Source organism: Podarcis liolepis, assembly GCF_965112155.1.
Source record: "Podarcis liolepis genome assembly, chromosome: 4".
In the NCBI taxonomy this organism is placed as follows: domain Eukaryota; kingdom Metazoa; phylum Chordata; class Lepidosauria; order Squamata; family Lacertidae; genus Podarcis; species Podarcis liolepis.
The window spans coordinates 38,076,366-38,101,820 of record NC_139558.1 but is presented as its reverse complement, the minus strand read 5'-3'; the positions used below and the strand labels follow the sequence as shown (position 1 = coordinate 38,101,820).

At 42.0% G+C, this 25,455-nt stretch overlaps 1 protein-coding gene across 4 annotated transcripts in view; it reads right to left on the bottom strand.

Annotated features, from left to right (window-relative positions):
* STS (steroid sulfatase) overlaps positions 1-25,455 on the bottom strand; it is a 119,856-nt gene that overhangs the window by 77,065 nt on the left and 17,336 nt on the right. Inside the window, exons 1-4 of one of the 4 annotated variants that reach the window (XM_083501972.1) lie at positions 16,190-16,582; positions 14,810-14,904; positions 2,595-2,781; positions 523-644 (exon numbers count right to left, since the gene is read on the bottom strand). In XM_083501972.1, coding sequence (XP_083358098.1) covers positions 523-644; positions 2,595-2,740 — 268 coding nt within the window. In that variant the 5' untranslated portion in view covers positions 2,741-2,781; positions 14,810-14,904; positions 16,190-16,582. Of the gene's footprint in view, positions 1-522; positions 645-2,594; positions 2,782-7,365; positions 7,502-12,210; positions 12,296-14,809; positions 14,905-16,189; positions 16,583-25,455 lie in introns of those variants that run through there. The other 3 variants (XM_083501971.1, XM_083501973.1, XR_014525802.1) reach the window with 3 other exon arrangements.

Genomic DNA, 25,455 nt, shown 5'->3' with positions numbered 1-25,455 from the left:
CATGCTTTCGAACTGCTATGTTGGCAGGAGCTGGGACCGAGCAACGGGAGCTCACCCTGTTGCTGAGATTTGAACTGCCGACCTTCTGATCAGCAAGCCCAAGAAGCTCAGTGGTTTAGACCACAGCACCACCCATGTAGATGCATGCCTACTAGTGAGGAGCACCAGTATTGGTGAGGACTCTTTCACATCAGAAGCCCCAACTGTGCCAAGCCAGAAAGCTACCACTGACAGCCCCAAAACAAGGTGTTCTGGGCTGGGGGCAGGGCAAGGGCAAGGGCAACTTAGGATGTGCTGGGTCCAGAGCCCTGCAGATCCCCCAAGGGACTGATCATCAGACTCCACAGCTATGCCAGCCTGGAGCTGGTGTGGTGGACAAGTTACAATGCCCTTGCATTCTGTGTTGGCCAAGACTCAGCAGTACAAGGGATGCAGTGGTGGGTCTTCTGCTTTGTTCCTCTCCATCCTTACTTTGAATTGCTGTGCCCTGATATCTAACAATGGCGTAAGAACATCCTTCACCTGATCTGACAGAATAGCGGCCTGTCAAGAAAGATGCCCTGCTTGGGGTGCATAGTGGTGCAGCTGCTATGTGTTGAGTCAGTGTTGCTCCTTCTTTAGATAACTTGTCAATGTTAGGAGTCCTGGAGGGAAAAAAGAAGAAGACAAATTCAAGGGCATGAATTTGAACATGTAAACATGAGTGAGTTCAGACTATTTAAAGTTCTCGTTATGGCTTATAGTGCATCAGTTGGTGTCATACAAATCCAACATGAAGCCAAATTTTATGGTGAATTGAGTGCACCTTTGATCATTGGAGTTAATGCAATTAGGTGTATCTACATTTGTCTAGGGTTGCAGCCAGAGTTATAGGTGGAATCTACACACATATAAAAAACACTGTGAAAATGCTTTTTTTAAAAAAATACATTTTGAAAAATACATTGAATTTGGCATAGCTCACTGTCTCCATCTAGTTTCACATTTGTATACTGAAATTTACAACACACTTTGGATTTTTTTATTTGTGGCTTTATAGCTGAGTCCATAGTCCTTTTTTCTTTTAACATTTCAATCATCAAATCAAAATCAATACACTAAGAACCAACATGTCTGTGTTTTAATCTTGCACCCTGATGCATGAAGTGAGTCTAAATTTTAAGGGCTATATGTTCTGAAACAAACTGTAACTCATATTTCCCAATCCATTGTATTTCTTCATTCTTCATTCAAATATTGGGGAGAGAAAGATGTATTTTCATGATAGTTTTGTTCTCTCAGTCTATATGTGTGTTTGTGCTCTGACTACTGTAATGTACATGGGGTTATCTTTGAGGACTGTTTGGAATTTCTGCATTTAGTTCAAAATCCAGCTGCTAGATTGAATATGGAAACATATTATATTGCCAGAACGTAAACAGCTGCACTGCCTTCCAATCCATTTCTGGGCATGATTCAAACTCCTAATGCTTAGAAATGTTGGTGTGAATTTTTATCTGTTTTAGAATTTTAACTCTTGCACGTTTTGATGTATTGTAAATTTTCCCTGGTTTTATCTTTTTGTCAACTGCTTTGAGCTTTTGGGTTGTTGTTTTTTTGTTTTTAACAATCAAGCAGTGTATAAATTTTTATGAACAAATAAATAAAATCATGCTTACTTTTGAAGTCCAAAACAGCTTGGGGCCTGGGTACCTGACCTCCAACACAAGCCTGCCTAAGCACTGAAATAATATTTTGTGGCCTTTCCTTAGGTGAGATAGGTAGCATTGGGAGAATGGACCATCTTAGTGGTGGCAGCTGTCTTGTAAGATGTGCTCACCAGGGAAGCTTACCTGGGGCCTACGCTCATGCATTTTGCAGGTAGGTAAAGCAGCTTTTTAATTGACTACATAAGCTCCAACATTTCTCCAATGAAAATTGGGATTTCGTATTCCATTATTATTATTATTCCCCACCCATCTGACTGGGTTGGCACAACCATTCTGGGCAGCTTCCTACATATAAAAACATTAAACTTTAAACAAACTTCCCTATACAGGGCTGTCTTCAGATGTCTTCTAAAGGTTGTATAGTTACTTATCTCCTTGGCTCAGGGGTGACATAACTCCATACCCTCCAACATTTCTCCAACATTTCTAAGGAAAAGCGGGACATTCTAGGATCAAATCAGAAACCAGGGTGGGTTTTATAAATTCGGGACTGTCCCTGGGAAATAGGGACACTTGGAGGGTCTGTTGCTACACCTTTAAATAAAATATTGTGCTGTTTTCTGCTGCTTAGGTAGCTGCCCTTTGGATTTTTACTGTTGTTTTCTTATCAGTAGTGGCACAAGTGGTGGGAAAGAGATATAAAGCCACCCTCTTGAGATCAGTATCACTAATGCTTACTTGGATTAAGATGGGACTACCACCACCAATCCAGCACTTGCATGAATCAGGCATAGTTAACCAATGTTAACTATGGTTAACATTGGGACATGTTTCTATATCCAAATACAATTGTGGTTGTGATCTTCCACAAGCTCTCTGCCCAGAACAATCTCTTTTGAAGCTAAAGCCAAATGTACATATATATTATCAAGTATGTTGGCAAACCTTGAAGTTGTGTTTCCATAGCATCCCAGGTCTCCAATGCCAAGATCATCAGCCATGAATAATACAATATTGGGCTTTGAAATCCTTTCGTTAATAGCATTGCTTACAGGCCACAGATAAAGCATCACAGGAAGAAGGATCATCATTCTGCTGCTTTAGGGCAAGGATGCTTCAAAAAGTTACCTGCTTGATAAAAGAACGTTGTTTTATACATTTGTTATTTATATAAAACAATATAACATGTTGCTTTATATTTATTTTCATAATCGGCATAATAATTGACCTTGCCATTACAATGAGAACACCATGAAAAGGAAATACAGTTCTTAATAGTTCTAGCAATTACTCGTGTTATTAAAGTTTAGAAGCAGCCTGTTGAGTCCGACCTTTCGCATTTTAAAACATTTTAATATATTTCCTTTCATAGTTTCGCTGAAAGAGAAAAGCTGGAATATAGCAAACAATAGGAGTCAATCTTTCACATATTAGATGACGTTCAAGGACTTTTGAATATTTTTTCCCAAAATGTTCTTTCTTGGCAAAAACAAATTCTGTGGAATTACCATCTGACATAAAGTAGTATTAAGGTATATTCACATTTTCCATCTAGGCAAAGGTGAGGACATGATTTTAGGATACCTAAAGAACCCAATAGTTGTTTATGCTGGTGAAACTTGGTGAAACTGACAGTCTGTTTAAGGAAGCTGAGAAGGCCTCTCCACTTCCCTGTGGTACGGTGTTCCGGGCAGGCCACATGCTCTCCCTGTGCACAGTGGGGGCTTGGAAGTGCTCCCGCATCATAGAGGGGTTCCGGCCACGTCCCGGCTCCCAGCTGATCAATCCGGTTGGCCAGGGTGGGGGTGGCTTACAGCATTTAAGCAGCCATGTGGCCAGGGAATTTCCTCTTGGTTCCTGCTTCCGTGGATCAACCACCCTCCCACCCTCTTTTCATGCGTTCGACACCTTGGCCTTGCTATGGACCTCGGCTGGTCACCTGTTGAGGGGGCCTGATAGGAATTTTTCCACTTGGCAAATTGCCACCAGCCATTTGGTTTTTGCCTACCTCGTAGCAATTGTCACAACTTTGTTTGGCGGTTTAGGAATTGGTAAAACCTGGTTCATGGGAGGAGAGGTTGTGGCCATCGCCTGCCCCTCCTCTTTAAGGGAATTCCGTTAAAGGGATCTGCGGGTGTGGCTCTCATCCGAAGCCCTGGTATGGGCTAGGGCCATGCCACGACCCCAGCAGGGACGCTGGAGGAGCTCTCAGTTGATGAACATCAACAGAGCTCCCCCTACTGGTGATTGACCCTTACTGGACTACCCGCATGGCAGGCAGGAGTCAGATATAGTTGGTTCAATTCCAATGCCTAAGCCAATACCACTCACATTCTGTAACCAATAAAGTTGTGGCCTTAATTCACCCATTAACCTAAAATACTGGTGTCCATGTGTTTTATTATTCAGCAGATGGGGGAAGGTCTTGGGGCTTTGACACGCAAGGCATTGCCCAAGCCCAAAGTAGTGCAGTCCAAACTAGTGAACAAACAGCTTCTTGAGAGCTCCATAAAATTGTGAAACCCCAAACACAGGAGCGGGATATGAAGACCTAAACAGACCATTCTCTTGGAGTGGAAGAGTAGGGAGCACACGGCAGTTGAAAAAACTTACACTGTGCACTGAACTTGTACTAAAAATGTGATCGGGGTCACATGTGTGAGACAGATAGAGGGCTTGCAAAATTAAACAGAGGGGCATTAAGGGGGAAAAAACCTACATGTGTCAGCTTCCATGTGAACTGGGCTCCACTTACAGTATGTAGCGTTTCAGATCACATGAAAGTTTATGTGCCTACAGCTGTATGCTTGCAGATTTTCCCTAGTCAAACATCCATGCATAAATTCAGGCTGAAGCAAGGAAGGCACAGGATAGATGGATAACATAATAAACAAACACCTGAAGGGGGTTCAAGTTTGGGTGTGTTTTGTGCCTGAAGAAAGGGGATGAAAAGCTTGAAATGCTCTTGGCAGTGAACGTTGATTCAGCAAGAAGCAATTGCTTCACCTCCTTTTTCCTTTCATATTTTCTGGGGAAGAAAACTGCAGTCCTGAAGACCAGCCAGTTCTTTTGAAGAGTACAGTTTGCACAGTACTGCACAATGTTCCATAACAATAAACCAATGTGCATACTTGATGACAGCAAAGAATGCCTCTGTTTGAGAAGCACAATATTCCTCGTAGGTGTCATTGTGTCAGCCTCAAGGAAATGGGCTTGCCAGTCTAATTAAAAATAATTGACATCTGCCACACTCTAAGCAAAATAAAACATTCACAAGCAAGCAAAAGCATTAGCTGCTATCTTATCCTGTAACGAAACCGACTTAAATGTTCAGCTTCACTTTTAGTGTAAGACTTTCACCAGAAGCAATGCCCTTTTCTGTTGGTGGACAGGATTCCCAGTTTTAATAAAATGTAACGGGGGGGGGGGGGAGAGAATGCCACAGCTGAAGGCAGACTGTGCTGCTGTTTCACACATGTGCCAGCGCATGGGATATCTATTCTTTGTAGTACTATCCCACCATTCAGGTTTAGGCGTGCAGATAACATGAACACATAGAAGGGGCTGATTGTGTGGGTCTTTTTTCATGCAATATGGACCCTGCAGAGAAGGGATGCAGGGAAGGAAGTTGCTAATCAAGTGGGAAAGAGCCACATGATCTGTCCTGTTCATGTGGTTGCATAACATTATTCACACAGCATCCCTGCAAAGCAGGATCATATTGTTCAAATATGGTTCCCATGATATTCTATATTTTTCTTTAAAAAAATGTTGTTGTTATGCAAAGCTTGAGTTTTCTCCAAGCCTGTTGCTATCTCTCCCTTGTGTGTAGAGGTTGGCTTGATCAGGCTCAGTACTCAGAGAATGGGTCTGCTATTAGTATAAAGGATATTGATATCCCAAACAGATTTATGAGCCCAGGGATAAGGGCAGGAGGGATCAATGTTATTGCAACCTGTTGAATATGCATTTGACATCGGAGATAGTAAACCTGCTTTCAAACGAATCTTACTGTATAGTCCCAGCATCAGTTACTGAAATACTCCCATTGATAGAAACCACCCTTGAGCCAACAGAGCACAAAAAATACAAGATGCTACACAGGAAATGTTATGTTCAACCTGTCTGGGAATGAACAGTATAAACCTATAATACAAAACCTTTCTCCCCCTCTCCTGTGCCTAAGAATGCTCAGAGATTGATTCCATCACACCACACTATATTATTTTTTTCCTTTACAATGATCTCTCTAATATTTGCTATCTTCCCACTCCCCTCTGGTCTTCTACACAATAAATTGACACTTCATTAGTATCTGCAATCCTGTACACATACTTTCACAGGCTGAGAAAGTAGTAAGCTCAGTCTTCTCACCTATTAGCTGCTTGTCATCACTTGATCATTCCAGAAACACATAGCAGATGCAGCCCACTTTGTTTTGAAGAACCTTCAAATCCATTTTCACCCCTAACACATTTTTCAAAGCAATGAATAACTGCCTGATTTTTACAATGTTTCTTTAATTCAATATTCCGCAGAAGTGTTTTAGATGTGTTGCTCCTGGCTTTCTTGTTTAGCATGTAAGATGTTATTACTAAGAGAATCAATATTCAGAGGAATACATCAACATATAAATACAGAAGGAACCGTGAGAAATTAATTGGTTCAAGGAGTTATCAAGAGTATCTAGGAAAGGCAAGTATTAAACTTGTCAGATTTGACAAAATAAAATATTCCATACTACACTAGGAACGCCTATAACTAACAATCACATATAATTAATTTTTGAATTTAAAAATGTACATGGAGTGACATGGAGTGAATAAGAATTGGGCCACACACACAACAATGGGCATTTGTGTGTTTGAACAAATATGCTTATTATGCTCTGCCCATTGGGACATGTGAAGCTAGGTTCTGGGTATCCTGGGTAGTTCATTTTATTATTTTTGTGGGGTGGTGAAGGAAGCAATTAGAAGACTGTCTCACATACATGATCTGTGGCAGGATCCCTGAGACATCTGGCTGTGCTGTAACTCAAAGTCACCTCAAATGCCAATCACATGACACAGATAGCATCCTGGGGCAGGACGTAGAGGGACCATTCTCTCACTGGTCTACTCCTTCAAGATTCACATGTGGCTTCAACCAATGTCATCACCATAATAGAAACACAGCTTTTTTTCTTTTCCTGATAGAGAAGGCATTGGGGCAAAACCATGTCAGAGGGGAGTGATGTGAGCATCTCCTTCCACAGGAGGCCACACTGAGGTAAGCCTTGACCTATAAACATCATACTCAGGGAAGCATGGAGCACATAACAATATAAGGTAACAAATGTAGAAAGCATTCGGGCGAGTGTACTTTTGTGTATGTGTTTTAATCCATCCCACAAAACAAATGAGCATCAGCAATTTTTCAAAATACCTGTACATTGTCACTTCTCTCTGAACTGAGTCGAAAAGATCAGATCAGCCAGTGTCAGGGATAGCTGTTGGACTACAATTCCCATCAACACCAGCCAGCATGGCCAAAGGTCAGGGAAAGTGGGAATTGTAGTCTAACATCTGGAGAGCAGCATGTTGTCCACCCCTCAGTAAGTCTTGGCTGAGAAGGAGCCGATTTCATTCATTTTGTGGCTCCAGTGAGTATAGAGTATAGGGATGGTGAAAATTCAATCCTTCAGAATTCTAGAATAGGAGCTGATCAATCCTACCTTTAGAAGGCTCTGTCCGTATCCGGCATGTCATCCAGTCCTAAAAATACTACGGGCAGGAAAGAGTTTAAATTCTGGATATAGCCAGTCTCTGAGCTTATCCTCACAGTCTCTATCCTTGTATGAGACTACCTGCTGCTCTCAAGGATATTCTTCTCCAGTGTAATTTCCTCAGCATCTGGATGAAATTAATAACCTCCTTATTCTAGCCCTGCCCTATTTCTCCGAGCTGTTGGCCACCTCTCACTCATGACAGTCTGGTTCCAGTGTCTGTCTGAATATAAGGTTTGGACACTAGCCTTGAGGAGAGTCCTAAGAGTGCTTAGGTCAGGCTTGTGACAGCTAAAGGACAGAATTCCATGATAAAAGAAGAATCTTATGAAAATACTAAATTACTCTTAGGGAAAAGGAGAAGAATCCATGATGAAGAAGCCAAATGAAATTCCATGCACCTACTGAACTTCCAGGCTATATGGAATGTCTTAGATCTGATTTACAGTTGTACAACAACACTGTGGTATCAAGAAAGACAAGAGTGAACATTTATTATATAAATAAATCAACAAATGCTCATTTAATCAGATATATGGAGCAGCCTCAGATTTTATATCTTCCCCAACCTTGTTTGAACTAAAACTGCCACCATTCCTGTCTATTGCTTTTGCTGGGTGAAGCTGATAGAAGTTGTCCAAAGTACATTGAGAGCACCAGCTTGGGAAAGGCAGATTTACATGAATAACAAGGGACTCATACTACCTTGACGTCCTGAGAATTTTAATGTTTGCCAAAGTAGATGCGTGTATAGTCAAAGCAATGGCATCAATTGGCTTGCATAATTCTACAATAATACAGAATATTGTAATCTGTCTAGACATTTAATGTTTGCATGCTTCCATTAAAGGAGATGCATCATTAATTCAAGACACAAGTGGACATGTTTTGCTGGTGCACCACTTTGATTCAAAATGCAAAAGAAACAAAACCAACAAAAACCTGTTCATGGAAAAAAACAAATACATTAATTCAAATATGTTTATTTGCTGTGCAAATTAGTCCTGGGTTGAAAAACTGGAGACTCAACCTCTGCCTTCCACAAGCAAAGAATCATTTGTTGTGTTGCCCAAATAAAATGCGAATTTGATATTCATCAAAGCACAATTTAATTAAAAGTCCTGTTAATATCCTGATACTACAAACAAAGCTACTAAAAGAATGTTTCAGTAGACAGTATGACACCCAATTAACATAGACACTATTAATTACCTGTAAACTACAGCAATAATTACATATATACATTAGGAAAGAGATTGTGGCTGTTTTATATTATGGAAAATATCCAAGGAAGAAATCGTTGTCAGCTTTTAAACCAATCTTTAATTAAACAAATGTTAAACTACACAAGACATACATATTTCAACCTGCCAATTGCAAAGAACTCAACAAAACTGTGGGTAGAAAGAATTTCAAAACAACACCACCAATAACAACACATTTAATTTCTTAGTCACTTGTTACAAAATTTTAAGAGCATGAAGTATAACAGATATAAGGAACATTTAAAGGTTATGAAGCAGAATTGTAAATCTCTGTTGTTGTTGTTGTTAAAATAAAAAATGTGTATCTGAAGAAGTGTGCTTGCACACGAAAGCTCATACCAAGAACTAACTTAGTTGGTCTTTAAGGTGCTACTGGAAGGAATTTTTTTATTTTGACTATGGCAGACCAACATGGCTACCTATCTGTTGTTGTTGTTGTTGTTGTTGTTGTTGTTGTTGTTGTTGTTGTTTTCATGTGTATAATGACTGTCTGCTAAAACACAATAAACTGACTTGACCTGTCTTGCTAATATTGCTCAACTACAACTCCCATAGTCCCAGCAAACATAGCTAATGGCTAGGAATGTTGGGAGTTGAAGTTCAGCAATATTTGCATGGTCAAAGATTTCCCACACCTGAAATATAACTTAAAATCGGGGGGGGGGGGAGAGAGACTTACAAGGAAAGCCACACAAGAATCCATAAAACTGTAGCAATTAATTTGAGTCTGCCATCTAAGAAACACAATGTATGTTTGAGAATGTAAAATTGTTCTATTACCTAGGACTTGCCTGGATATTTAAACTAGGGATTTGTTACCCCCTCTGCCCACCCCACCCCCAACCCCCAGATAGCAGCATTGCTTTTTGGAAAATAAGTTTGAAAGCAGCGGTCCTTGTTGGTTGTGACTAACTTAAGCCCCTTGAGATTAGAATAAGCACACTGGGCTGAATCCAATCATGACTGACAAGACCCATTGCTTTCAGTGGATCTATGCTGGGCGTGAATGGATCCAACCCATTTAAGATCACAATCCTATACATGCCTGCTCAGACGTAAATCCTCTTGAATTCAGTGTGGCTTTCTCTGGAGATAAGCACAGGTGTGCCGTCCCTGTCCTCTGTCCCCCCACTTACACACGATTGACTTACGTATGACCACATATATGTGCTGTGCCATGAAATAATTTAATCATTCAATTCCCCCCTGCCCCAAATGGTGGGAGAGAGCTGGGGAGTCCTCATGGCTCATGAGTAGACCCTCCATGGAGCCCAAAGAGGACATCAGTGAGGGTGAAGGGAGCCCCAAAGAGACTAGAAGCACAGTGGGGCTTTACTTAGGCTGCTCAGCCTCTCTGCCTAACAGCAGCCCTACTTTCCCGTGCATCCTCCAGCCTTCTGCCAGCCTCAGAGCTTCAATTCTAGTTGCGGATATTAATGGATGCCATATTCTTGTTATGGATTGAAGACAGAATATCAGCTGGGGTGTTTAAAGCAGTGTTTCCCAACCGGTGTTCCGCGGCACACGAGTGTGCCGTGAGACATCGGCTGGTGTGCCGCGAGATGCCTGGAGGGAGGCGGGCGAGTCGGGCGGCGAGAGGCGGGGCGGCGGCGGCGAGGAGAGGCCGCGCCTCCTGCTGCTGCCTGGCGCTCCTCCTCGCAGCCGGCAGCGCTGCCTGGGCGCCTCCGCGCGACTCTGCCTCGCTGGGTTTGGTCTCCCAGCAGAGACGGGTCACACGCGCCCCTCCCTCCCTCCCTCAGCCTGCGCGGAGGAAGAGCCAGAGAGAGGCATCGCTCCTGCGCGGCGGGAGAGGGAGCAGCCGGAGCGATGCCCCTTGAAATCTTCGCCCTGCCTTCTTCTGGAGCGACGGAGAGCCTCTTAAAACTCGTCCGTCCGCTTCTCTCCCTGCCAAGAGGCATCCAGCAAGCCGGCTTTGCCAGCGGAGCCAGCCTTGGAACAGACCCATCCATCAAGCGGGGATTGTGCGTCCTCCTGGACAGAGTGTAAGCAACCGGGTTTAATTTGGGTTACGCGGAACTCCAGCGCTCAGGGCGGGAGTTTAGGAAATCCAATCGGGTGGCGCCGCTCTTCCTTGGGACCCCATGGGGAAACACTGGGGACCTACTTCTAAGCAAACGGGTCTACACGTCTCTCTGCCCCCCCCCTTTAACCTTTAGCTTCAAAGCCAGAGCAAACCGAGGCTAAATCCGTATTTACATAGGATAGCTTTCGTGCGTCCCTCCCGGCGTTACGCTGCGCGCTGACGTCACGGGGCGGGGCTTTAATGGTGGTGTGCCGCGAGATTTTTTTCAGTAAACAGGTGTGCCGTTGCCCAAAAAAGTTTGGGAAACACTGGTTTAAAGCATGTTTAGAGTGTCCTCCCCACATTATGCAATTTTACTTATGTGCACAGAGGCCTGGAACGTAACCCCTGTGTAACTTGGGGGGGTGCCTGTAGATGCAGGATTGCCACCTAAAGTAACTCCATATTCCCGAGCCACAGAACCACAGCTGTCAACCTTCCCTTTTTCTGCGGGAAATTCCCTTATTCCAGCACTCTTTCCTGCTGCTATCCCGGATTGTTAGATAGCCCGTAGACTGTCCCTGGGACAGGTGAGGCTGCTGATCCCTTATTTTCAAGGCTGCTGATCCCTTATTTTCAAATCTGAAAGTTGACAGATATGTATAGAACACTGGAGAAAAAATGAATTCATAGGCTTACTCTCTTATTTATGAATAATAAAACGACTGAATATGTTTAACTAGGCAAACTATTAAGTAAATAAAAATGAAAACATAATAGGATTAGGAAAAGAAACCCAAGAATTAAAGTATTAAGGTCTTTAAGATAATAAATAAGTTCCATAAGTAAAGAATCAGAAGAAAGGCCAAATAGGCCTTACAAAGCCTGAAAGAAATAAGCCATAATAAAATATATTAAAAACAAAACAAAATCAATTCTATCTAGAAATGAACAATATCTTTATGGTAGTAAGATTTACATATTTCTTTGGAAGATTCAAGAGCGAAAATGCATTGCTTCACTTCTCTCATTAAGAAGTGTGACAGAGTCAACAGAGAGTTTTATTAGTTCTTTATGACACAAATAGGCCTTTATGTATATTGAAACGATAGTTCAGAAATAGTAAGGGGAAAAAATGGCTATGGTGCCACTGTGAATAAATGTATGTTTGAGAGAGGGATTAATTGGAAGCTAGCTACAGGCAGCAAAATCTCGGGGTGGTGGGTGGGGTGGCATCCTCATTGAAAATTTGGGGAGCGCTCGGCTCCTCACCCCCCCCCCATGGCACCTATTTTGATTCATTCTATATACATCCTAGAGCTGTTGCTGCTGCTGGTTTTACTACTACAACAACAACAAGGTTAAACAATTTTTGTAATTTTATGTTGTGAACCACCCTGGGATCTATGGGTATGGTATAGCATACAAATTCAATAATTAATAATCAAAATAATAAATAATAATAAACAAAACCAAGTAATATAGTCCCATTCTGAAAATACCTACATGCATTGTTATGTCATTTTTGTGTCTAAGATCTTGATTACATCATGGGAGTCACTCTCCTTGAAATGACAAAATGTTGGTTCCACTTTTCCCTAAAGATGATAAAATACACTGTGCTTTCTTTTAGAACTTCTTTCTCCATTTTGATGAAAGATATATGAAAGTATTTTTGGTATTTTTGCATGTGTACTAAAACATCCTCTCTCTTTTTATCTATTTATCTTTTCCTCTTCTGCTCTATTAACACATTTTATGGACAATTTCTCAATACAGTTACTTATCTTGCTTTGAGAAAAAGAGAAAGAACAGTCCAAATTCCAAAACCATGCACATAATGTAACAGTGTTAAGTCTGTTTTTTATTTCCAGTTCATGACCAGACAGCCTTGGGTAGGTCAAATTACACATTAGCTTTGTTATATAACATACGTCATCAAAGAACATTACATATTTCACAACTTAAGGCTTGTGACACAGCATATCTTAAGAAAGCACATTATAACCTACTAGCTTTCACTCTGAGGAAAATCAATCTCCAGGTAAAAATTACAAATTTCTTGAATTTAACTTTTCTTCCCCCCTTTTTTGAGCATACAATGGTATAAATGCTGGAAAGAAATCAGTGTCTCACAGCAGGCAAAGGCTGTTCTTAGGAATCCCACTGCTTTTTCCATACCATCAAGCTAAAAAGTTACGAAAGGGTTTTCTGCCTTTTGTAACACAAAACACACAACAAACTCAATACTGTTTTGTATTGGAATTTTCTCCGGTTACCTTATTTTGCTCTAGAACAACCAACTTGAGCATGCATAATTCTGCACAAGAATGGGCTGTTAGAATCTCTTTTTATTTGGGAAAGTTACTTTGATGATCAATGCTTTTTATGATGTGACTTTTTGAAGGGAACATGGGAATTATTTCCACTTTGACACTTTACCATTAGAAAACCTTTGAAATAATTATTCTTTATTTGTTGCCCTTCACCATAAGGTCCCAGGGCAAGCCAAGGTAACTTAAAAAGTAACTTACCAATAATAATAATAATTAACCCTCACATTCTAACTGCCAAAACTGAGTTTCACCACAAAATTAATGTAAAATGAAATTTTACAGGGCGCATATCAGAGGCAATGCGTCTCTGAATGCCAGTCATTGAAATGAGTACAGCTGGACCCTGCTTTTAAGCATCTTATAGGCTTTTAGTTGGCCACTGTAACAGAGTGTTGGATTAGAAGGATCATGGCATGATCCAGCAAGATCTTCCTACATTCTTAAGTTGTTGTTTTTTTACATGCTAGTTTTCCAAACTGTTTCCATTGTCCCTTAAATAATAAAAAGTCCAGAAACATGATTAAAATGGAAATAAAGTTATCATGTTCAAAGTTTTAATTGTTTCTTTAAAGCATTTGTATTTTGCCTTGCCACAAATGGTACCCAAGACAGCAACAGAAACCTCTCCCCCCCCCATATTTTAGCAGTATCAAAAAAACAAAAACAAAACTTAAACCAATCCCTCAAAGCCCCATTAGTTAACAATTAGCCAAATTTGGCCTGAAAATGCAGCAGGTTGTAGCTTATTGACAGTTATCTCTTCACCACACTCTTCTAAAGGCCTGATAAAATTTTATAGGACCACTCACCTTTCATGCTGGGCAGCATCGAGGCTGGGCATCCAGGCCCTTGCGGTGATCCGGCTCAGGGGCGGGGGATTGATGCCCCCCTTGCGCCAACTCCCAGCTGTGTCATGCCCACCCGGCCAATCTATGCTGGCATGGGGCATAGCCAGGAGGGCTTCCCTGTCTTGCCTCCTCACCAAATCTCCCAAGCCACCCACCCTCTTTTTAAGCTTTGGTATGACACAGATGGGCAGATGGGCAGGAGTCAAGATATACCCTGGCTTCACCCAATGCCATAGCCACACCACTCCCATCTGTAACCAATAAAGTTGTGGCCTGTGTTATTAATCAATAGTGTGGGTCACAGGACCTTGCCACGCAATCTTATCATATTGTTGGATGGAGAGAAAGGAGGTGCCTTTGGTACATCTCTAGGAAGTAACTTCTATCCAGACACTGAGAAAGCTGTATCACTATCCCCCTCACTTTTGATGTCAGGTGAATATTTTTTAAAGGCCTCCAGTGACAACTTTAACACACCAGTAGATTTATATGGTGATTCTTCAAGCACCTGGGCCCACTCCGCTTAGGGTAGGCATCAACTGAAATGTGCCTGGAAACAAATTCAGATCTTTGAGCACTATTGCAATATGTTCAAAGCAATGATTCCTCTCTGTTCTACCCTGGCTGCCACATTCTGGACCAGGTGTGTAGAAGCTTTGAAGGCAGACTCACAGAAAGCATGTTGTTGTATTCTAACCTAGAGTTACTAAGGCATTGATGACTATTTTCTTTTCCCAGAAGAGGACATAGCTGGTGAATCAACAAAAGATGCTTAAAATCACACCTGGTCACGGATGCCACCTGAACAACATGGAGCAGGGTCCAGAAGCACTCACAAACTACAAAACCTAATCCTTAAAGGGAAGAGCAAAACCCATCCAGAAGTGAAAACAAAAATCCAGAACTGTTGAACTACTTATCAACGCCTCTGTCTTGTTTGGGTTATGATTCAGTTTATTTTCTCACCCAGTTCATTACTGACTCCAAATACCTGCTCAGAATGTCAGCTGCTATGCCTGGATTAGATGAAAAAGATTAACAGAGCATGGTGTTATTAGCATACTGATGACACTTCAGACTGCCACACATTTCCCCAAGCAGTTTCATATAGATGCTAAATAGCTTTGGAGACAAGATGGGAAATTGTGGCATTCCATATACCAATATACCATATACCAATTGCCATGGGGTATAGGAGAAGTTTCTGAGATGATAATTTGAAAACTCCCCAACAGATGGATCTACTGGAATGTACTCAGTGCTTTTCTTCTAGACATTTTTCTATGGGTTTTTATTATTATTAATGTACCATTTAAAATAATAAACAAAACAAAAATCTAGAGATACTATTTATTATCCCAAACCTGATTTTTCACAAGTTGAAGTCTTTTACTATAATTACTCTTATTTAATTTTAGACAACTGTCCACAAATACAATTATCTAGGTGGCCATCAAGGATGGATCCATGATCTTTCATGGAACCTGTTCCCAAACTGTATCTGATTTGATCTGATCTGATCTAGGATTTGCAAGTTACCTGTAGGATTAGAACTAAGTGAAAGCAGGAAAAAAATAGTTTGTAAACATAAAAGCAGTGATGAATTGTATCATACATTTTTGCTTTGTAGACATTTTATGCTTGTCTATTCAAAGGTGAGTACAACAGAGTTCCATAGGACTTATTCTTAGACAATTAAGTATAAGAATAAAGCTGTAATCAATAACAAAATGCAATGTTTGCACAAATTCTCTAAGCCATATTTTTTTTACCAGTGGCTTTGGTTAAGAATGATAGTGAAGGCTGGTGCTTCTAGAGACTGAGAGAAGTGGTCCCCCCCCCCACCCCCTGCTAAGCATTAGGACCACTAGTCAAAAAAGGAAGCTTACTCTCAGTGGCCTATACTTGCCTCAGTTTAGCTGAGCCCTCTCTTTGAATTCTCACAATACTCATTGTTGCCTTGTCTGCTTAATTTTTGTCTCAGACTTTGATTCTAAGGTTCTGAACAGGTTCTGACACACATGGCTTTTTCACTCATGGAACTAGTGTTATGGAATGTGTTCCCTGCTGAAATATGGGGGATCCCATTTGTAGTTGTTCTCTAACAGCTTTTGAAGATGTATCTGTTTACACATGCATTTCGTGATCTCACAACCCAGGTCTCCTGTTTTAATAACAGTGTTGTTTTAATGAGTCTACATTACACAGGACTTAGGATGGCCCTGAGGAAATGAAAGACAGGTTGTGCTACATCTGCGCCCCTCCCTTTGTCCCGAGCGCCAACAGATTTGGAAATCTTACATAAGACTCCAGTACAGAAAGCTGAAAATTCTCCCAGTTTATTCAGAAGCTGAGATGCGCTACAACTCCCACTGAGCCACCTGTGTCCACCTAGGAGTAAATATGGCAAAAGCTTAGATTCCACCGTAATCTCTAGACTTGTTGTCTTTTTCTGTGGAGAGACATCACCTGCACCTACAGGATAGTCATATAAATTTGCTTTTGAGCATGAAGCTAAGAACTTTCATGGAAATTTCAGGTGTGGGAAAATACTGTCAGCTGGACGCTGAGGGCTATGGATAAAGGGAATAATGCTTTATCTTGAAAGTTCCTGTGTTCACCTTGACAGCTGTATCCTACTTTTGCTTATGTGCTCGAGTACTTATGGTGACTTTACTCAGAGCCTGAAGGTAGGATTGTCAAGCTTTTCTTCTTTTACAGAGACTTCGTGAACTTAAGAAGAGCATGTTGGGCAAAAATTCAGCTAGTGTAAGATTTGTTGCTCCTACAAGTTGCACCTGTTGAATTTGTGTCATGCAGCAATTAACCTTGGCCAGAAAGGCATTTGAAATAATCCAAACAGGGGGTATTTCTCCAATGATTTTAACCTCATGAATTGTACCAGATTACATGTGTTTCCCCCTCACATTAGTGAGTGACAAGAGAAGTCACACACTGAAATTTTACCTTCTGTTCAATTCTTCTTTGGGAAAATTTCCAATGATAAGTACATTTTAAAGCAAAACATTGTTGTTTTTATTTTATAAAAGCCCTTTATAATGCAGGCTAAAAAGCCATTCAAAAAAGCACATACTTTCTGCATGTATGGGCAAGAATTCCACCACTGCAGGCTGAATGATCTCTTGCTTTTCTCTCCCTGTACACTTTTCTGGGAGTTCTCCCACCCACCCAGACCCCAGCCAATTGGGGGGGGGGCACGCAGGGGGAGCCCCACTGCAAAAGTGGAATCTTTGAGCAGCGCTTCTATGGATGGGAATTATTTTGTGAATCCTGCCCATAGAAATTCACATTGTGGAATGTACAGTTAATTGTGTATACTGTCTTGACCTGCTGGGAACTGCAAGATTGATTGACTATTTACAGTAACTTCTATACCACCTAATAAATTAAAATAGCTCTAAGCAGTGTATAGAAAATTGAAGGGACAACAGAGAACTGAAACAAAATATTACAAAAATATGTGGTTACATATAAAATGGTTACATTAATACAGTAGTACGTTGGATCCTGAACGCTCTGGAACTCGGACGTTTTGGCTCCCGAACACCGCAAACCCGGAAGTGATTGTTCCGGTTTGAAAATGTTCTTTTGTAACCCAAATGTCTGATGGGGCTTCCACAGCTTCTGATTGGCTGCAGGAGCTTCCTGCAGCCAATCAGAAGCCACAATTTGGTTTGGGAAGTTGAACAGACTTCCGGAACGGATTCCGTTCAACTTCCAAGGTACGACTGTACAAAGTTACTAAATGTCTATAAATATCAATTCATTATCTTCTGATGCACCCTGCCTCTCAGCCTGCAGGTTGTCACCCAGGGTCCAACATACCCTTGGGTCACTCACAAAAGTCGCACAAGAAGAATAGTTCATGAGAACAGTGGCTATCACCTTAGGCTCTCACTCTAGACTTGCTTTTTATGGGCAGGCCCAAGGTGGATGGTACTTCCTTAGGTTGTCCAATTCAGCTGCACACTCCACACCCAGTTCCAGGTACAACAGGCTTGTTGAATTTCCCAGGGGAGGCAAAGGATGGGAAGAGGGTCCTCTTCCACTTACAGTGAAGGAGTTTAAGGGAGGTCCAGAGTACTGTCTCACAGTGTATAGGACCAAGAGACATGGAGGGTGAGGGAGCTGCTCCAGGGACCTGCAACACCTATGCTATGTTTGTCTTTCTGCTGGAGAACATGCAACAGCACACTTGCAGCAAGTGCAAGCTGGTTGTCTTGCTGGAAGAGAAGGTACAGCAACTTGAGGCCTGCCTAGTCACACTTGGAGCTACAGGACAACATGCAGCGTTTCTCAAGAGCTGAGCTGACTGTGATGGTACAACACCACAGATGGGGTGCCCCCTAGGCAGGAGGAGGAAGATTGCAAGAGACTAACCTCACTGGAGGAATGTGATGCACAGAAGGACAGTCATGAGCCACACTTCGTCTTTGGAGCTGCAAAATCGCTTCCGTATCCTAGCTCCTTTGGCCCAGAATCAGTGTCCGAGATGAGAGCATGGAAGATGAAACTGTCCAGCTCCTTTGTTATTTTTGCTACTGCTTGGAGGTCTAATGTTACCTTTATATTACTGAACTATCTCTGTATGTTGTTATGTGTGTGGCTATTATGTTCTAGTCTTACTATTGCTCTTTTGTAAGCCATTTTGAGCACCGTTCTTTGGTGGAAAGATGGCATACAGATAAAACAATTAGTAACCTTCCTAGCTAAACATAACCATCTGCTTATATTCTCAGTTAATCAATAATAATATACAACTTACATTTTTGTTGTGCTTTATGCTGGGTCTGCCTGTAGTGTTTTGTACCACAGTTAATCATAGCCCACGGTGAGTTTATTATTGGATGGTATTTTAAATATATGGGGGCAGTGGAGAAATAGTATCAAACATAATAAGCAATACATAATGGTAGCTATAATAGTCTTCCACATTTGGTGGCAGCGTTAGTTAGTGGGATAATAAAGGGGATTGTTCACATCACATAACATTACTAGTTGAAAGAAATAAAGAAAGGAGGCAAAGAAATGGGTTTCTTGCTTTCCCCCCAAAGCTACCTATCTGACACAGAACTGTAGAGTAATGCCAAGAAGTAACGCCAAGAGTCATCTAGTCCAACCCTCTGCAGTGCAGGATACTCATCTGCTCAAGGCTGATCAGGATTCCTGAACTTAGTCCTTATGGATACCATATATAAAAACAAAATGAAGAAACACAGAGTCACATAAAACCTCCCCACAGCTTCATTTATGACTGATTCACAGAAATAATGACCCCATTCGAGATCATATAGAATCACAGCAAGACACATAGAATCATAGCAAGGTAATATTACACAGTTGGCAACCTGGTTTCATAAAGTGTTTCTGTATTGCAGTGTCACCATACCATGGCATAATCACCTTTGGGGGAAAGTGCAAGTGGTGTCATAAAACCATAAGTATGTAAGAAGAAGCTGATGATATGCCTCATGGAGCAGCCTCTGATGGACTGTGTTGCACCTAGCCACTTTCATGATGGTTGCACATGTGGAAGGAAGCATCAGATCCACAAGACTGAACTGGGTTCTTTCCAATATGAGTTTAATAATCCATGAAGATTTTGGCCTATTGCTCTGAACCCATCTTTACAACACGTAGCCTTTTCCAATGGCTGTCATATTCATATTGTTTATTGTCATATCCAATTGTTAATTCAAACTTAATTCTATTGTGTTTTATGTTCGCTTAGTATGGTATGTGAATCTAGTCTGGAACCATAATAAATTTCATTTCATTTCATATTTACAACACGGTTGCAAGATTACCAAAACTAGTTTGAGAGAAGAAGAAAAAGGCTAGTAAATATGGCTGAGTTGGAAACTGAACATGTGAAATGATTAAATAATCATAGACCTTTCATCATCATTTCTTTATATGCCACCCATCTGACTGGGTTGCCCCTGCCACTCTAGTAAGCATCCAAATAATTAAAACATCAAACACAGTAAATCATCAAACATTAAAAACTTCCCTATGCAGGGATGCCTTCAGATGTCTTTTATCTCCTTGGCTTCTGATGGGAGGGCGGTTGCAACTACTGAGAAGGCCCTCAGAACTGGACTTTAGTGCCTGGGCTAAAGGATGGGGGTGAAGACATTCCTTCAGGTATACAAGGCCAAAGCCATTTAGGGCTTCAAAGGTCAACACCAACACTTTTAATTGTGTTCAGAAACGTACTGGGAGTCAATGTAGATCTTTTAGGACCAGTGTTATATGGTCCTGGCAGCAGCTGAACTCTTCCTGGAACAATTCAAAACAAACCATCAGCATGACAATTTGGTCATTGTGTTGGGCAGGAGACAGAGAGTTCCTGTGCTGCCACAGCCAATGACTGAAGACAATATGAAACATAGATTGCTGCTTCTGGCAGATCTATTCATATATATATATATATATATATATATATATATATATATGCAGGTTTTGGTGTCCTCGGGTGTCTTCCCGTGTAAAAGTTGGGGTGTCTAGGCGACGTTTCGACGAGGTCTCACTCGTCATCTTCAGGCTGGTGCTTTCGGCTTCTTGTTACTGGAACAGAGCGGGATCTCAGTGTTTGAGTTCCTATAAATACTGTAGAGGGGTGTGGTGTATTGCCTCAAAAGTTCTGGGCAGAGGGGAAGTTCCCAGGCTAGTGTTCTTTTCTTCTTTTGTTCCTTAATTACTTGAGGGATATCTTGAGTGATTTCTTGAGTGATATTCTGAGTACCACTTAGGTGGGTCATTAGGTGTGGATTAGTTGCTAAAGCCTTCGTGTCTTGACCTCTTGAATTTGTGAAGAGTTTTTCTGGGAAGATGGCTGTACTGCACTTAGTTGTGCTTTGGCTTGGCTTCGTGTATAGGGGCGAGCTGTGGTTTTGTGCCCTGTGCCAGCCAGATCTGTGTAGGGATTGCAGGGGGGTGCAGCATCCGGAGGTGCCACTATGGTTTGGTTACTGGATGGTGTCTGTAATTTATCTGTGGAGAGGGTCTGGGTTTGGGTCTGGTGTGGTTGATTGGTGGTGGCGTTCTGTGTGCCTCTGGATCTGGTGTCGGTTTTTGTGGGGAGGGCTAATTTCCAGATGTCTGGCAGGCGGGACGTGTCGTCACGCTTGTTCATGTTGTGAGGGTGTTTCTCTATCTCGATGGCTTCCATGATTATTCTCTTGTGGTGATGTTCCATGTTAAAGAGCAATTTGGAATCTGCAAAATTAATTTCGTGTCCTGTTTCTTTCATGTGTTGGAAAAGAGAGGAAGATTTTTCTTCTTTTTTGACGGCATTCTTGTGTTCTGCGATACGTGCATTTATTCGTCTGTTTGTTTGTCCAATGTACGTGGCTGGGCAGACTTTGCAGGGTATTTCATAGACCCCTTGGTTTTCCAACTGGATTTTATCTTTGGGGTTTCTGAGGATATTGGCTATTTTTTGGTTGGTGCAAAAGGCTGTTTTGATATTGTGTTTATGGAGGATTTTGCTAATTTTATCTGTAGTGCCCTTGATATAAGGAAGGAGGGCCATGCCATTGTTTTCTTCCGTGTCTTGGTTTTTGGGGGGTGTTTCTTTTTGGATTAGCTTCTTAACCCTGTTTTGCTGGTATCCATTGGCGATTAACACATTTGAGAGATTCTGTAACTCAGTTGTCAAGTGGTCTTTGTCAGCCAGGCGTTTGGTTCTGGAGATGAGGGTCTTGGCTACGGAGTTTATTTGTGCAGGGTGGTGGTGTGATTGAGCATGTAAGTAGCGGTTGGTGTGTGTTTTTTTCCGGTAGATAGTGTGTCCTAGGGAGCCATCAGGTTTTTTGTAGATTAGGACGTCAAGGAAGGGAAGCTGGTTGTTGGCTTCTATTTCCATAGTGAATTGTATTTTGGGGTGTAGGCTGTTGAGATGTGTGAGGAAGCTATCTAGTTTTTCTTTCCCGTGTGGCCAAATTACAAAGGTGTCGTCAACATATCTGAGCCAAAGTTTGGGTTTGTGTTCTGACTTGTCTAAAGCATTGGTTTCAAAGTGTTCCATGTACAGATTTGCGATGACCGGTGAGAGGGGTGATCCCATAGGTGCTCCTTCTATCTGTTTGTATCTTTGTCCATTGTGGATGAAGTACGTGTTGGTTAGGCAGTGGTTGGTCAGGTCCAGGATGTATTCGGGGGGATTGTATTTGTTTTGAATGGCTGTCAAGGCTTCATTAATGGGCACTTGTGTGAAGAGAGATACAACATCGAAGCTCACAAGTAGGTCATCGGGATGTAGGTTTTGCTTCTTTATTGTTTCTATGAACTGGAAGGAGTTTGTAACGTGTGAAGAGATGGATTCTGCATAGGGCTGAAGTTGCTTAGCGAGAAATTTAGCGAGATTTTGTAGAGGTGAGCCTATGGAGCTGACTATTGGTCTGAGTGGTGTTCCTTCTTTGTGTATCTTGGGGAGGCCGTAGAGTTTGGGGCATCTGGATGATTTTTCTCTGGGGATGATTCTTAGCTGGATTTCTTCACTGATAGGAGAGGCTTTTATTTTGGATTTGGTGGTTTTTTCCAGATAGGTGGTGGGATCTGTTTTTATAGGTTGGTAGGTAGGGTCTTGGAGTAGATTTGATAGTTTTGCTTGGTAGTCCGATGTGTTCATCACAACAGTGGCATTACCTTTGTCTGCTGGGAGAATGATTATGTTGTTGTCTTTCCTCAGGTTGGTGAGTGCTTTCTGTTCTTCTTTGTGTAAATTGCTTCTGGGTGGTTTGCTGGAGCAGAGGATGTTGGTGACTTCAAGTCTGATTTTATTGGCTTCATCTGGGTTGATTTTGGTTAGGCTAGCTTCGACTCCGCATATGATGTTTTCCGTGGGGATGCGTCTCGGGGTAACTGCAAAGTTGAAACCTTTGGAGAGTACTTTGGTTTCAGTTGAGGTGAGGATCCTGTCTGATATGTTATGTACTGTTTGTTTCATGGGTTGTTGTGGAGGGTGGCTGGGCTTCTGGCGTCTCTCTAGTTTGTGGAGTTTGTTGGTGTGTGTGTCTGTCTTATGTGAGGTCTCAGTTTCAGCTCTCCAGACGGCTAGTTGTTTGCATTTGTCCCAGAGTGCAGGGTGGATTTTGTTACAGAGTTTGAGGTGAAGAGTGAGCAGATCTTTGTTGGTTTGGTTTAGTAGGTATCTTTTCTTATGTAGTTCGTTTCTGATTAGGGATAGTTCAGTTCGTTTCAGGATCCTTTCGGTAGCTGGGGTTTTAGAGTGGAATTTAAGTTGGAAGCATGTGGGAATTAAGTTGTTGTCTCGGCAGTTGCGTAGGAACAAGAGATCACATAAGATGGTGGCTCTTCGGATTTCTAGTTTCTCGTAGGTTCTTGTCAGCTGGAAGGTTTCCTCCCCGTAGAGGTGAGATATTTGTTTTCGTAGATTTTCACGGGTACAGGAATGCAGGTTTTGGTGTCCTCGGGTGTCTTCCCGTGTAAAAGTTGGGGTGTCTAGGCGACGTTTCGACGAGGTCTCACTCGTCATCTTCAGGCTGGTGCTTTCGGCTTCTTGTTACTGGAACAGAGCGGGATCTCAGTGTTTGAGTTCCTATAAATACTGTAGAGGGGTGTGGTGTATTGCCTCAAAAGTTCTGGGCAGAGGGGAAGTTCCCAGGCTAGTGTTCTTTTCTTCTTTTGTTCCTTAATTACTTGAGGGATATCTTGAGTGATTTCTTGAGTGATATTCTGAGTACCACTTAGGTGGGTCATTAGGTGTGGATTAGTTGCTAAAGCCTTCGTGTCTTGACCTCTTGAATTTGTGAAGAGTTTTTCTGGGAAGATGGCTGTACTGCACTTAGTTGTGCTTTGGCTTGGCTTCGTGTATAGGGGCGAGCTGTGGTTTTGTGCCCTGTGCCAGCCAGATCTGTGTAGGGATTGCAGGGGGGTGCAGCATCCGGAGGTGCCACTATGGTTTGGTTACTGGATGGTGTCTGTAATTTATCTGTGGAGAGGGTCTGGGTTTGGGTCTGGTGTGGTTGATTGGTGGTGGCGTTCTGTGTGCCTCTGGATCTGGTGTCGGTTTTTGTGGGGAGGGCTAATTTCCAGATGTCTGGCAGGCGGGACGTGTCGTCACGCTTGTTCATGTTGTGAGGGTGTTTCTCTATCTCGATGGCTTCCATGATTATTCTCTTGTGGTGATGTTCCATGTTAAAGAGCAATTTGGAATCTGCAAAATTAATTTCGTGTCCTGTTTCTTTCATGTGTTGGAAAAGAGAGGAAGATTTTTCTTCTTTTTTGACGGCATTCTTGTGTTCTGCGATACGTGCATTTATTCGTCTGTTTGTTTGTCCAATGTACGTGGCTGGGCAGACTTTGCAGGGTATTTCATAGACCCCTTGGTTTTCCAACTGGATTTTATCTTTGGGGTTTCTGAGGATATTGGCTATTTTTTGGTTGGTGCAAAAGGCTGTTTTGATATTGTGTTTATGGAGGATTTTGCTAATTTTATCTGTAGTGCCCTTGATATAAGGAAGGAGGGCCATGCCATTGTTTTCTTCCGTGTCTTGGTTTTTGGGGGGTGTTTCTTTTTGGATTAGCTTCTTAACCCTGTTTTGCTGGTATCCATTGGCGATTAACACATTTGAGAGATTCTGTAACTCAGTTGTCAAGTGGTCTTTGTCAGCCAGGCGTTTGGTTCTGGAGATGAGGGTCTTGGCTACGGAGTTTATTTGTGCAGGGTGGTGGTGTGATTGAGCATGTAAGTAGCGGTTGGTGTGTGTTTTTTTTCCGGTAGATAGTGTGTCCTAGGGAGCCATCAGGTTTTTTGTAGATTAGGACGTCAAGGAAGGGAAGCTGGTTGTTGGCTTCTATTTCCATAGTGAATTGTATTTTGGGGTGTAGGCTGTTGAGATGTGTGAGGAAGCTATCTAGTTTTTCTTTCCCGTGTGGCCAAATTACAAAGGTGTCGTCAACATATCTGAGCCAAAGTTTGGGTTTGTGTTCTGACTTGTCTAAAGCATTGGTTTCAAAGTGTTCCATGTACAGATTTGCGATGACCGGTGAGAGGGGTGATCCCATAGGTGCTCCTTCTATCTGTTTGTATCTTTGTCCATTGTGGATGAAGTACGTGTTGGTTAGGCAGTGGTTGGTCAGGTCCAGGATGTATTCGGGGGGATTGTATTTGTTTTGAATGGCTGTCAAGGCTTCATTAATGGGCACTTGTGTGAAGAGAGATACAACATCGAAGCTCACAAGTAGGTCATCGGGATGTAGGTTTTGCTTCTTTATTGTTTCTATGAACTGGAAGGAGTTTGTAACGTGTGAAGAGATGGATTCTGCATAGGGCTGAAGTTGCTTAGCGAGAAATTTAGCGAGATTTTGTAGAGGTGAGCCTATGGAGCTGACTATTGGTCTGAGTGGTGTTCCTTCTTTGTGTATCTTGGGGAGGCCGTAGAGTTTGGGGCATCTGGATGATTTTTCTCTGGGGATGATTCTTAGCTGGATTTCTTCACTGATAGGAGAGGCTTTTATTTTGGATTTGGTGGTTTTTTCCAGATAGGTGGTGGGATCTGTTTTTATAGGTTGGTAGG